Below are 14,951 nucleotides of genomic sequence, written 5' to 3' on the forward strand. Positions count from 1 at the left end.
TTTGTTTCTGCAAAAGTTATTCATTTAAAAGATGAGACCCAGTTACGGATTGTTTTTCCTTTGTTCTAGTAAGGAGCTGGAAACTGGAAAGAGAACATGCCTGTATTTGCACACCACGTCGCTTCTGTATCTGATATAATGCTTAGGAGCCCCGAACTTGATTATATACTAATGTGCTATGCTATTGATTGATTAGTCAGGGCAATGAATTATTATAGTCGAATTGCTATTTGCAAGGCTTTTTAACTATCTTAGAAAACAAACTAACGGTTCAAGAAAAAGCTTTAAAAATAAATGGGTGCCAAAAGGACATAATTCACCATCTAAGCAGTTTAGTTTGGAGAAAAAAAAATATATTAACTTCATCTAGTCCTTGGGGCTTTGTAGCAATAAATATTGATTCGATATGAAAAATAGCAATCTACTGTAGTTAATGGTGTTAAGGATACTTTACCCGTTAAAAGAGGGAAAATGCAACAAAATATGAGCTCCAGGGTTCTGTTGGTAAGCACAACCATTGTATGTTAGTAGTTTTATTTCATAAAACACTGCTCTCCATTGATTTTTTTTTTTTTTTTAGAAAGCAGGTGCAACGTTGCTGAGAAAGCATCTCACACATGTTCCCATTGGTCTTCTTTTTACCCCCCAATGCCAGGTTTGTTTGCTTTTAAACACTGAGGAAAATATGAAGAGTTCCAGCAGTGCCTATATAGGGGAGCATATTTTTTTAAAAAGACATACATACACACACATACTCCGAGGTAACCATTTTTAAAACATACAACTTTCTCGCAACAGTGCCACAGTACCGAGCCCCATTCTTGGTGGACAGCAATTTGTCTCTGGTGCGTGTGGACTGGAGTGGCTCTTTCCTGCTGAACGGCCCGCTGAAGGAGTTCGTGGTGACCGACGGAGGCCAGCGTGTGTACAGTGGCTTCGATACCACCCTCTACCTACCGAGGACGGCGGACAGAAGTTAGTTTCTGACTCCCATTTCATAGTGTGTCAGGAGCTCTGGTCCCCGTCTGATATTCTATCTGGAAGATGACCAGCAGGAGCTCATCGTTAAAATGTCTTGGTTTCCGTGGCCACTGCTTGTGGAAAAGTTGCAGCTCCCCATGAATGAGCTCCCCCTTCCCAGGTGCAGCTTGATGCATTGCCACCATGAGGCAGAAGGAGGGAGAGTGCTGCCTCGGTGTGACTTGAGTGTCCCCATGAAGGAGCAAGAGCGCAGGCACCATAAGAGAAATAGTACTGACGAGTAGTCACTGAATACCCTGAAATCATGCACTTTTGGGGACTTCAGATATTTCCTTGATGAATCCACAGCCTCCAAACGGAGACTGAGCAGGCAGTGACCATCTCTAACTCTTAAGGGCCCTGAGTGAGGGCTTTCCTTAACCAACCTTGGTATCCATTCCTCAAACAACAGCCCTTTGCCTTTGAAAACTGACTCTTTCTCCCTGTTTGATGACATGTTCTTCTTTTTGTCTGGTTTTTAAACTGAAATGAGAAAAAGCTTTACAAGGTACTAAGTATTTTTTTTTCAAAGAATTTATTTATTTTTGAGAGAGAGAGAGTACGAGCAGGGGTAGGGGGTGGACAGAGGGTGAGAGAGAATACCAAGCAGACTTCATGTTGAGTGTGGAGCCCTACACGGGACTGGATCTCATGACCCTGAGATCCTGACCTGAGCCGAAACCAAGAGTCAGGCGCTTCACAGACTGAGCCACCCAGGCGCCCCAGTATTAAGTATTTCCTAATGATTAATGTGACCGCAAGACCAAGAGATGTGAAGATGTGTTAAGGACTCCGGATTTATAACGTGAATTCATTACTGGACTTTTTAAAAAAATTTCCTTGAAAATACTATTGATTTTGGTTAGAAGTACAGATAAATAATGAGCTCCAGCATCGCACTTATAGTATTTGAAATTTATCAGTAACATTTTTATAATTGGGCTACACATTTCCACGGTCACAGTTCTCGGTCACCTAAGGCAGCCGTTGTGACAAGCAGATGGCCCCATAGTCAGGAAATCTAGGTTCTACTCCCGGGCAGGCCTCTAACCATCTGTGTGGCCTTATAAAGAGTTGCTTCCCTCAAGTTCCCTGCTATTGAAAGAAGTATTTGGACCATTTGATTTCCAAGATCCCACTTGAGCTCTCCTGCTTAGAAACTTTGGGTCACACAGTGTAAAGTGTACCTGTACCTTCTGAAGGGACAGGTGTGGACCAGGTACAGAACAGCAAGGTACACTGGGTATTATCCTTTACTCTTCTGATAATTTTTTTTTTTTTTTGCTATAGAAGCTCTGAGCTTCGTTAGTTCTATTACTTATAAATATATACTATTATTACACTAATGATAGCTATTTTTCTTGGCAATTTTAATATTAGAAATAAGTTTGCCTATTAGATAAAACCTCACAACTTGTGCTGGAAAACTATTTTCAGACTTTTCTGTGCTGTGATACGTTGCTCTTTTAAAAGTCTGCCCACTCTTTGTAGGTGTGGAATGACCAAGTCATGTACTGTTTTTCTAGCCTTCTTTTTCCAGGTCATCTGCACCACGGATGAAGGAAGCGTTAAGACGCCCGTGGTCCAATATGATACCTCCACCGGATTTGGTAAACGTTTAACTCATATTATATTTAGTATAGAACCTATTCATTTTTCTATAGAAACAAGCATGTTTGTTTATACATACTTGTGCTAATGTATTAGCATAGACTATATGGAAGGAACTGTGTTAAGTATTATAAGAAATGTTTTTAAAGGTTCTCATGGAAATTACATTAGGCAAGGAGTTAGGACATGTGGTACTCTTAAAATACCAACTCATTGAATTATAGACACAGAGAGATTTGGCGAAATTCTCTTCTACCCACAAAATCTGACGGTAAAGAGCTTAAGACTTTGTTGACCAAAAAACGTGCTTTATACAGGAAGTTAGAGAAAAGAGATCAGAGGAAGAGAGAAAATACTAATGCCAATTTGTGTTGATAATAGAGATAATATTGCAGATTCAGAGCCTAAAATGGTGAATTGGGAAGATTTCTCTCTTGTGTTCTCTGTAAAAGATTATGATTGATTGTTATTACCAAGTAATTTAGCTGAAGAGATGAAATTGTAATTTTTATGGAGCATCTTTTAAATTGAGTCCTACCTACAATCTTTGAATCTAACATGTGTAATACTTTACAGTTTCAAAGGGCAAGTTAGAGAAATGCCAGATCTTTTCCATTAGAACAGAATTGAGACTGATACCCCACTTTAGATTCCAGTAACCAATGTTATAGCAAATCTGTATGCCTGTATAGTTTTTTAATACAAACGTCCAAAAATTTTAAAACACAGGTAAACATATATATATATATTGTCATTGATGGTAATTTCGATCACAAAAATATATATATATTATTCTACGATTCCAGACTTTAGATGTCTGGATGCCATGTACAATTTTTGTACAATACCTAACACAATTCCTTCCACATAGTCTATTCCATTTCATTTCATAGCAGCTGTGGGATAGAGTAGACTTTATTTGGTTTTGTGTTTTTGTTTTTTTAGAGAGGAAGAGAGGCGAAGGCAGAGGGACAGGGAGAGAGAGAATCTTAAGTAGGCTCCACACCCTACTCGGGGCTTGATCTCACGACCCTAAGATCAGGACCTGAATTGAAATCAAGAGTCAGACGCTTAACCCACTGAGACACCCAGGCGCCCCTATTTGGTATTCCTTTAGCAGCTCCAATGTTTCCACAAGTGGAGTGGACCGACGGAGGCCTAAGGGACACTGGATTTTACCCAAGAATGCTCCACGAGCTCGTTGCTAAGATGAGAATTTGAACATGGTCTCTCTGCTGACTACTGCCCCATCCTTTTTCTTAGGCAGCAGTTCTCAAACTTAAGTGTGCATAAGAATCATCTCCGTGTGCTTGTTTGTTATATCGTTTCCAGGCCCCTGGCAGAGATCGAGTCAGTAGGACCCAGGAATCTGCTCTTTCAACCAGCCCTGCCCATAACATTGTGTGTCAATTATCATCAGATTTTAAAAATTAAAAAAAATATATAAGAATAAGCAAGCCCCACCCAATGACTCCAATGCAGGGGGCCAGGATCATGAGCTAAGCAAAACCTCATAACCTAGATTGAGCCACCTCCAAATCCAGCCTGTCCGGTCCCCAAGGTCAGGAGCAAGTACATCCTCCCTGAGGCGGGCAATGCATGGGGTGGGATCAACTCTGACACCACGGGGGTTTTTCTCTGAAATAGAGGCTCAGCCACCGCAGTTCCCTAGCCTGACCCTGAAGCTCCCATTTGATGGGTAGAGTCCCTTGAAATCAAAGGGACTTTGAAAAGAAAACTGAGAAGAGATAAAGATACACCATCCCGATTTTAAGTGCTCCATAAAAGAGGGGAAGCCTGTATTGGGTTCCTGAATACAAACTGAGGTTCCACTGATGAGAGAAGGAACACCAAGGACGGTGAGAAGTTATGAAAAAATTCCAAGATGTATTGTCCAGCTAATATCCATAGTCAGTTTTAATTTTATGATGTAACTTTTAAAATGTTCCTGTTCCCTTGCCTGAGGCAGCCTTGAAGCACAAAAGTCTGGCGATCCTCATTTCCCTCCTCCTGTTCTGAGGGCTGCTTTCTTTCTGTGGCTTCCCTCAGGCAGGCTGCCCTACATTCCCTGTGTCCTCCCAAGCAAGGGGCCCACTGGGCCCATCAGATCTGTTTCCGGAGTTACAACCCTGTGCCACACAGAGGAAATTCAACTCTTCAGCAAAGAACCAAGGTTGTTGGGGGTTTTTTAATTCAAACAACACACATTGGTTCCTAATTAGGGGAATTCCTACCTGCTGGAACTGGGCAGGGATTTCACTCTAACTCTTTACGTTAGAGATGGGGAAGCAGAGGCCCAGAGAGGCCGAGTGACTTCTTTCACCACAGAGCTATCAGAAGTCGAGTCAGGGTTAGCTAAGTCGGGGGGCCCCTCTTAGGGAGCTCGAAATGTAGTCTCAGTCACCTTCTCTCCTCTTAAACCTCCTCACCCCGATTCTGAAGCCCTCCCCTTCCCTTCCACTGAAAATGTGGGTGTCAAGTGTCCAACAGGCCACCCAGTCCTTGAGGCGCTGCGAAGGGGGAGTTGGTGCGAGGAGCGAAGAGGCGCTTGCCACGGCGTCCGTTTGCCCTTCTTCCTCTGGCCGCGAGCACCGGCTCTGGAAGAGCAGCCCCGGCTCCCGCGCACACCAGCCTGCGTGACTGCTGCGCGGGTCCACGGGCTTCCGAGCCGCCCTGCGAGCCCAGTCACGGCTTCGCTGCTTGGAGTGCGTCAAGCTGAGCACACCCGCAGGACGTGTTGAAAGCGAAGAAGTTTTTATTATTTGTTACAAGTTGAGGAGACAGGGCGAAAGCTCTGTCTCCCCGTGGGGTTAGTACAGGGAGCTTTGGTTTCAGTGCATTAGGGGGTGGGCATGGGGGGGCTTACAGAGGCACTTTTGGTTCAATTGTACATGCCTCGCACATCGACATGCTAGAGCCAACATTGGCCGTTCAAAAAAACGGCTGAAAAGGCCATCGATAGGAAGTGATCTTGGTATTATAATGAGCTAAAGATAACTTCAGCACAACGCCCGGGCTGGTCCTCACCCAGTCCTGTTGCAACTGGCTCACAGAAGGGGCTGTTGGGCGAGACACAGCGAGCGAGGGGCTCTCGGGTGAAACACCTGCTTGGCTGTTCCTTGGGCTGGAACTGTTCGTTCTGCAAAACAAAACACATTTCGCCCCAGCTTTGTCCCTTCCCCTCCTCCCTTCTGCGGCAAGTGTGCAGCCCTCTTATTTGAGTAACTTCCCGTGACATCCTAGCCAACAGCCCCAGCAAGTGGCTGGGCTGGAGATGACCTCTGAGCCCCGCTCAGGCTCCTGCTCCGTTTGCTTGACCTCACTGCCTCCTGCTGCCCTGCCTGCCGCGAGCCCTGGAAGACTTTCTCCTGCCTGCCCTGGCTCATTCCAGCTTCCTCCGCACCCACAGACTTGAGAGCTGTGGGCCTGCACAAGGTAAATTCATGCTCATTCCGTGTGAGCTACTGTGATGAGACTCACGTGCAGAGAACCACATCGCCTGAACTTGCAACGCTTGAACAGAAATCAAGAGTGAGCGGTCTTACTGCCAAAGGATTTCTGTCCAGGGGAAGCTGTCTGAGGGTACCTGAGTGATGACTGTAGAGCTTTTGCTATGTCACAGAGAGGCCAGGGTACGAGAAAACAGGATCTGATGTTTCCAATCCGGTTTGCACAAAACTTCCCAGGAACCGGGCTGTTGCATGAAGTCAGGGGACCCTGGATCTCCTCAGCATTGACTGTATGTATCTAATAGGTTCTCCGCAGCGATGTTAGTAAGGCTGGGCCCTCACAAGAGTCCACTGCCCAAGAAAAGACTTTGCTCTCAGGGCACACGTGGTGAAGCAGGCATTCCTCAAGGTTACTCTGGTAACCCCCTTTAAAAATCCCCTCATCCTCCTCCCCGTCTTTCCCAGGACACGTGCAAAGGCAGCAGTGATTTCCATCCCGAGGAGTGTCAGAGAGGCCTCCTGAGGGCTGTAAGCTTCTCCCTGCCACACACGGCACCATTTCCCTGGTCTGAACAAGCACCATGAGACAAGGGGCTTTAAACTCCTTTCCAATTTACTATCGAACAACAGGGCAAGGGATCGCAAAATTGCCTTCTGAAATAACATTTCCCTTTCCTGTCCCTGGGTTTTGCAGGCCTGGTTGTGACGACTCCTGGAGAAAAGAGAGGATCGGGGAACAAAAGCACCGAGTTCTACAGCGAGTTATGGTTCATCGTGTTAATGGCAATGCTAGGCTTGATCTTGTTGGCCATTTTTCTGTCTCTGATACTACAAAGAAAAATCCACAAAGAACCATATATCAGAGAGAGACCTCCCTTAGTACCTGTTCAGAAGAGAATGTCTCCACTGAGTGTCTACCTACCGGGGGAAACCCATGTGGTATGTGTCTGAAGGTGGGCCCCAGTTCCCTCTCACTGCGCTGGAATACTCGCTTTTATTTAGGGGGAAATATTTCCAGAGTCATGGTAACAAAGGACTAGATGACAGTTATGTTTGATTAAACTGGGGACTAAGGGGACCAAGGAAGGCTAATAGTGGCCTTATGAAGAGACCACCGGAGAGCGTTCTTGTCCCTTCCTCCATGTGAGGACACAGCAAGAAAAGAAGACCCCCATCTTCTTGCCCCCAGGAAGCAGGCACCCACCAGACACTCCATTTGCCAGCACCGTGAGCTTGGACTTCCCAGTCTCCAGAACTTGAGAATTAATTTCTGTTGTTTATAAGCTACCCAGTCTACGGGATTCTGTTAGAGCAGCTCAAAGGGCAAAGACACCTGGGAAGTGTTTAAAAACGCCGTTGCCTGGGCCTTATCCCAGAAACTCTGATTCCATTGCTTTGGGGTGGGGTCCGGGGGTTGGTATACTTTTATTTAACTGCAAACCTGACTCTCCAGTGCAACCAGGGATGAGTATTTCCGCTCTCACACTGTACATCGGGGGGCGGTGAGGGGCTGTGTACTGAAATCACCTGGGGAACTTACAGCTTATATAACTGCTCAACTTGGTGGGGGGTTAGCAATAAGAAGGGGATCTAGGGAGAAACTAAAGTGCACGCCGCACTCGGTTTGTCCCCTGGCTCTGACACCCTGGGCCGCTGAGGGTGAGTGGCTCCCCAAAGCTCCCAACCACCTGCTCCCAAGACAGGAGGTCAGGCAAAGGTCTTGGGGGGCTGAGGCCGCACATGTGGTGGTGCAGGAGGCTCGTGGCCCAGAGCACTTGCTGAAGGGGTAAAAGGGGACTGAATTGGAAGGTGCACTGTGGTGTAGGGCTGTCTACCTGGAGGAGGAAAGGCTACAAATTCTAATTCCCACCTGGCGCCAGTTCTTTCCAAGCCGTGCGTCCAAAGGGCCACATTTGCCTGAGAAATCACCTTTTTCCCAGTGTGCACAAAGGCTGAGCTTGCGGCCAGCCTGTGCAGCTAACACTGATGGCCACTTCCACCGCATGGGGGAGCTCTTCCACAATAAGCAATTCTTGCACACGAGCCGGGGTCCTACAACTGAACTCAATTCTATCTACCGAGAGATGACGTCAGATTTTACAAATTTAGGGTCCAGTTCTCCAAGATGTCCCCGCCCCCCAACTTCAGACACCAATCACAAGTCCAGGTTGTCACCAGGCTTCTGACAGACCAGCTACAGACTGGAGTTTGCAATGGCCCCTCCTTGGGTTCAAATAATTTGCGAGAGCAGCTCACAGAACTCAGAGAAACATTTTACTTACTGGATGACCAGTTTATTACAAAAGGCCAGAACTCAGGAACAGCCCAATGGAAGAGAGGTGTAGGGTGAGGCCTGGGGACAGGGTGCGGAGTTTCCACACCCTGCTGAGCTCGCTACTCCCGCAACCTCCAGGCGTTACCAACCCAGCAGCTCTCAGAACCCCGCAATGGAGGCTTTATCACTTAGGTGTTGATCCATCAAATCACTGGCCATTGGCTACTGATTCAGCCTCCAGTCTCTCTCCCCTCTCCAGAGGTGGGGGGCAGGGGTATGTTGAGGGGGGACTGAATTCCCAACCCTCTAATCACAGGGTTGGTTCTCCTGACAACCAGCCGCCATCCTTAGGCAGGTCCAAAAGTCACTCATTAACATGACAAAAGACACCTTTGTGGCTCTCCTCACTTAAGAAATTCCAAGGGTTTCAGAAGCCCTGTGCCAGACATCGGGCTGAAGACCAGATATATATTTATTATAAATCACAGTATCACAGCAGCACCAAAAAAAAGCACAGAAGCCTAGTCAAACTGGTTGAGTTTCAACACTTTAAAAAATAGAAATGGGTAAATCGTCTGCTATCCAAATCTCCTCACTTGTCCAGGACCCGGCAACAAACAGTGGTTAAGGGGCTGACAAAGCCGTATCAGGCCCAAGTAGTGGAAGTGGGGGCACAGAGGGACAGTCATCCCTCTGAAGCCCATGCTTTGTGTCTGGGGGAGGGAGCAGCCATGGGACAGTGACTTGGTGGTGGAGAAGCCAAGACAACGTCCCCCATCATCTGGTCCTCAGTTCTCACCAACTGTACCTCCTCCCACTCTCCTGACTCTCCAAGCCGCCTTCGTCCCTGATTACATCAAGCTCCTCCCACTGGGCCATCACCCCTGCTCTGCCCTTGGGTGGCTCCCATTCTCACTTCATTCAGGTCCCTGCACAGATGTCACCTCCCCTTTCATGTGAAATTAAATTCCCTAGCTTCTTCGTCTACTTTCCTTTTCCATTGTACCATCACCACAAGACACCATAGCAGATGTGCTTGTCTGGCTCCCCAAAGAGAATGTGAGCTCTCCAAGGGCAGAGATTTTGTGGGCCATTTACTGTTGTACCCCAATACCCAGAACAGTGCCTGCGTATAATAGATATTCCACAAATATTTGTGAAATGAATGAATATTGAGTGGCCAACTCAAACCACCAGCCATGTGCTACTATTCAGTGTATATTCATCAGAAGATTCTCATGGAAGAGCAGATACTTTAAAGCTTTCCCTTGTGGAAGAGTAACTCTCTCTCTCTGAGGAAGCCATGTTCCTACACGAAAGAAGCACCACCATTTCTAGAGTTCAGAAGTGCATTGAAGGGCCCAGAAGACCTAAGACCTCTCTAGCCTGGGGTCATCAGATACATCAACCCTGGGCCATATGGAGCGCCTGGAGAATGTGGAAGAGAAACTCCGGACGTCTGCTGGATACATCGACTCTGTAACGTGAAGCGTGCTTCCAGGAACACTTCCCCACATACCATCAGTGTAACTCATGTCCGTGATCAAATCGTCGGTCTCTGGACCCATACCCTACAGGCAGGCACCACTGCCTCCTAATCCTTCACAAGGAGGAATCCAGTTTTGTCCACTTGGCTCACTGAGGGATCGAGAAGCAATCACATGATTCCAACGGGAAGTAACTCGGTGGTGCTGTTGCTCACAGCTCTCATGTCTTGTCAAGCTTTGTTCCATCAAAGTGAAGCCCTTCAATTATCAGTATCAGCATCGCTAGGAGCAGGACCTGCAGCTCTGAGAAAGGAACCTGTCTTTCGACCAGCACTCGGGAAGTGGGACGCACAGTAAAGTCCGAGAATAGCCATAAGAGAGTTAAGAATATCATACACAGAATACAAGTCCTGTAAGCAGTGTGTGGGGTCTCAGAACCAATGAAAACAGGTGGGGGATTTCACGCTTCCTCTTACATGAGGTGTCAAAACAGATTATGGAAGCGAAATATGGAGGTTGCCAAGCTGGGGGAGGGGCAAACGGGGAATTGCTAACTAACAGGTATAAAGTTCCAGTTCCGCAAGATGGTGTTCTAGAGACCTGCTGCACAACATTGTCTCTACAGATAACAATACTGTATTGTCAATCTGTTAAGAGAGTAGATCTCATGTGAAGTGTACTTATCACAATAAAATTCAAAACCAAGACAAAGCAAAACAAAACAGGTGGGGGCTGCTGATTAGCCCTTCTAGTCCCTGAAAACCAAGGCCAAGCTGCCTCTGGGGCCAGACATAGACTTCAACTGGGATGAGGAGACAAAAGAATTAAAACATCCTACTCCCATATACCCCTTACCATTGGGGAAAAGCAGAGTGGTACCCAACTGGTTAACTTTTGCTAAGTGGCCAAGTGAGGTGTGAGGAGGGGAAGGGCTGGTGGGGACTGGCAGGCTGCCAGGGGCTCTGGCTCCCCAAACTGGCTCATCTTCAGCATTGAGGGTGTTAGTCACCGGTCCTGGAGGGTTAGCAGAAGTGAAATCTGGAGTGTCCAGGACCCTGGGCAGTATTCCGGAACACACTGAAATCCTAAATTAATCCTACCCAGGTAATAACATGTACTTGCGAGCCTTCTTCTGATGCTTTAAAAAAAATATGTTGAAGGTAAACCGTTCTCATAAAGTTGGAAGAATATTAGTGAAGGTTAGGCAAACGAAAGAGAGTAGAATTTGCATTAGTAGAGCAAAATAAAGAGCCATTGTTGGTGTCCATGGGCTCCAGATACATTGGCTAAGATTCTGAACAGAATCGATCAGGATTCACCTGCTCAGTGTCTCAGATTGACTTTCTTTCCCTTGGATAGGTCGCGAGAGCTATCCCTGCAACACACACACACACACACACACACACACACCCTGAGATGCATCTCAGAACGATTGCATGATTATGCTATCATTGGAGAAACAAAGAATTTGTTTTGTGGTCATTTTGTTTGTTCCAAACACTACTGATGCCTCCCCATTTGTTCTCAGTTTGACTCTGTGGCCGATATATCTGATGTGTCGAGCAATGTTACCCTAAAAAGTTACACCATGCACTTTGAGGTACCTCGGTGTGCTGCATGAATGCATGATCTTTTGCATGATGTGTTGACTGTACGATGAAAAGCAGGAACATTCCATTGATTAGACCAGTTAAATCAAACCTCAGATGTTTAGAGCAGCTAGAGCCCCCTTACGGCACATTCTAGGTTCTCATTGTATAGTGCCTTTGTCTTTCTGATGTTAATACCAGACCTGCTTTATTTTGAAGGCTAAATCTTATAATGAATAGAACAAGATGAATGAGAAGAGAGGGTGGGAAGACTCAGTTGCCCTACACAAATCCAGGAATTTTAAAATATACAACTGTGCTCACCTGGCAACCATGAGAGACCATTGACTTTGCTCTGGGAAAGCCGTGATCTCAAGACAGAGGCTTTGTGGTGACACTCGAAGGGTTACTTCGTTAACCCAACCTCTGTCTCCTTCACCCCAGCACTTTGCAATGCAGCAAGCTCTTGTCTACAGGGAAAGCCCTCGTGTGAGAACTCTCTAGGCGCTAAGACCACTGGGTCTAATATGACTATTACTGTATCATCTCACCCTTACCAAGAAACCAGAGGCCACGATATTTCAGATAAGCTGAGTTCCGTAGGAGGATACGGTGTGTCCCTTCATTAACAATGTGTGACACCCAATTTTCTGTCCTATTTCAAACCCATTTTCTTTAGACACTAATCACCAACAGCAACTTTCTTTTCAGGGATTAGCTGATACCAAAATTCCCCGGTCTGGAACACCCATCAGTATTAGGAGTAACCGGAGCATATCCGTACTTCGGATCCCAAGTCAGAGCCAAATAAGCCAAACCTATTCCCGAGGCTCTCTCCACCGCAGTGTCAGCCAACTCATGGACATTCAAGACAAGAAAGTCTTGATTGATGACTCACTGTGGGAAACCATCATGGGCCACGATAGTGGATTGGTGAGTTGATTTCCTTATCCAGAGACTTTTTTTTTTTTAAAGAGAGAGCGTGCACACTTGTGAGTGCTGGCAGTGGGGGGAGGGGCATGGGGATGGGAAGAGGAAGAGAGAGAATCTCTAGCAGACTCCCCACTGAGCACAGAGCCCAATGTGGGGCTCAATTTCACAACCCTGAGGCCAGGACCTGCGCCTAAATCAAGAGTCTGATGCTTAATTGACCAAGCCACCCAGGGGACTCTCCTTACCCAGGGCCTTTGATCAACCTCCCAGGAGAATACTGGTAAAGAGAGAGCGTGGAGCTTTTTGTACCTCATTGAATGTTGCCTCACAGCTGCAAGTGAAGAGACAGGCAGGCAGAAGGTGACGGGGAGCACTGGGATTGGTCGAAAAGAAAAAACAACTAAAAAAACAAAAGTGCATCACCTTTTTCTGTCTGGTTTGTGGTTAGAGGAGAAAGAGTAGTTCTTTTAATACGTTCAATGGCTCATTTCCAAGAAACTCAGAAAATCATGATAAATACATTACTGTTTATGAACTCCATCTTTTGTAATTTCAGCCCAGCTCTTCCAGCTCTTTGAAAGTTAACCCTATTATTATCTAATATTTGTTTAAGTCCCTAGTGGCTGTAATGGATAAAATCCTAGAGTTTTTACCAACCATCGAACTTCTGTGTGGTGCCAACCACCCAGACGTCTGTCGGAGAACCCGTTCCTCTGGGGTAGTGAGCTAAGAAAAGTAGCCAGCTAAGAGCTTAGCTCCTTCACTTAGTCCTCTGAGGCAGAATTATTCAGCTCCATGTGTTTCAAGCATCTGCTTCTGCTTTTGGACTCTTGTACTCTTCTCAGTTCTCACTTTGCCTTCACTGAAAGGTCGAGGACTTCCATGAAGACTTTCTTAATGAACGGCAAGTAACACAGCAAGTTTCCTGGCCCTAGGTTCCAACCACAGTGCAAAATAAACTAGATTGCACAGTCCTTCTTGGCTTGTTCAGGACAATGATCTACAACATGCATTTTGAAATTATGGGCCTGCTTGATACTGTTGTGGCTATTGAATTCTGTGATTCCATTCCAGATCAGACGTTTCTAAATGGAGGAATAATTATATTAGTTGAAACATAAGGAATTGTTAATTGATCACATTTAACATGCAAAATCTCAAGTTTATAGGGGACAACATGACAACATGATGGAGGGCTTAGATGCCTGTGTGTCCCTACCCAAGAATACACAGTAATTTTTCAATGGAATTGAGATCTTAAAACCATCATTTGACTACAGAGCCCCCAATCTTCACTGTGATACTCTATTGTCAATTTTGCTTGCTTTTGACAGTACTAGCAACAGGCAAGGTGCAAGGCAAGTTAGCGAAAGCTTTTGAAGTTGCCAATACTTCAAAAATCATCTGTTCATTATAACGTAACAAACAATCTTACTAGCCCTGTTCAGTAAATACAGAATACAGTGCCAGTGGGAAGCAATGGAGCACAATAGCATGCGTTCTGTCTCCTCTGCTTGCATTTTGAACGAAATCTTGTGTGTGTGTATGTGTGTGTGTGTGTGTATAACACACATGAATATAAAATATAAAAAAAAATATAATCTCCCTACTTTACAGATGAGAAAACTGAAGTTTAGAAAGGTTAAGGTAAGGGACACCATAACACCCAAATGACATTTTGGATTAGTCCATGGTTCATGTGTGCATGTGATGTAATCCTTCCCATAAGGTAAACTCAAGGCAAGGGCAGTCTCAAACCACGCTGGAGTTTTGAGCATAGGATGTTAGCCTTTAACAAAATACTTTTTTATATTAAATTGATAGAACTATCAATTGATGGCAAACACTATTGACAGTGAATGTCCTAATCAATGACAATTGGCTCTTTCTTCAGTATGTGGACGAAGAGGACCTGATGAATGCCATCAAGGGTTTCAGCTCCGTGACTAAGGAGCACACCACATTCACCGACACCCACCTGTGAAGGACGGAAACCTGCAAGACAGAAAGCTGCAATGCCTGCTCCAGACCCCGTCCCCACAGGGCTGTCACAGACCGACACACCATATATGCTCAAAAGCCATTGCCTCTTATTCCGTAATCCTTTTTTAAAAAGGCAAGGATTGTTTTTGAAATTGTTCCTTCTTAACAGAGGTCTATGTTTCTGGTGGTCTGAAATAAGAGGTACTATCAGTATGAAAATACTTATTTTGGTCTTATTTTGTGGAAGCTGAATAAGGATGTAATTTTCACTTGGCTCAAAAGTGACTCCATTGGTTAAATGAATAATTAGTGACAATTTCAAATCGGTCCACAGTTGTTAGAAGTAAGTGAAGTTACCAGTTTAAACACAAAGCGGTTTTTCTGAGAGGATGTCACGACTGCTCCTTTCAATCCCTTATGCCCACGCAATCCTGTAAGAACACAATCCTTAAGAATAATTCTAATAATCATAGCTAAAAAATAAAATCCCAGTTTCAGGCCAAGCTGAATCAGAGAAAAACAAACTGCACGCAGGGATACACACGGGGCTGAAAGTTCAATTTAATGGCAATGTTTAGGGATAAGTATTTACCAGCCTTAACTG

The 14,951-nt window shown here is 45.5% G+C and overlaps 1 protein-coding gene across 1 annotated transcript in view; it reads left to right on the forward strand.

Annotated features, from left to right (window-relative positions):
- Positions 1-14,351, forward strand: part of USH2A (usherin) — a 676,781-nt gene extending 662,430 nt beyond the window's left edge. The window contains exons 67-71 of the mRNA XM_040636016.1: positions 799-975; positions 2,547-2,630; positions 6,775-7,019; positions 12,143-12,364; positions 14,259-14,351. Coding sequence (XP_040491950.1) covers positions 799-975; positions 2,547-2,630; positions 6,775-7,019; positions 12,143-12,364; positions 14,259-14,348 — 818 coding nt within the window. The 3' untranslated portion in view covers positions 14,349-14,351. The remainder of the gene's footprint in view (positions 1-798; positions 976-2,546; positions 2,631-6,774; positions 7,020-12,142; positions 12,365-14,258) is intronic.
- Positions 14,352-14,951: the final 600 nt, after the last annotated feature.

Source organism: Ursus maritimus, unplaced genomic scaffold, assembly GCF_017311325.1.
Source record: "Ursus maritimus isolate PB19 unplaced genomic scaffold, ASM1731132v1 scaffold_2, whole genome shotgun sequence".
Taxonomy (NCBI): domain Eukaryota; kingdom Metazoa; phylum Chordata; class Mammalia; order Carnivora; family Ursidae; genus Ursus; species Ursus maritimus.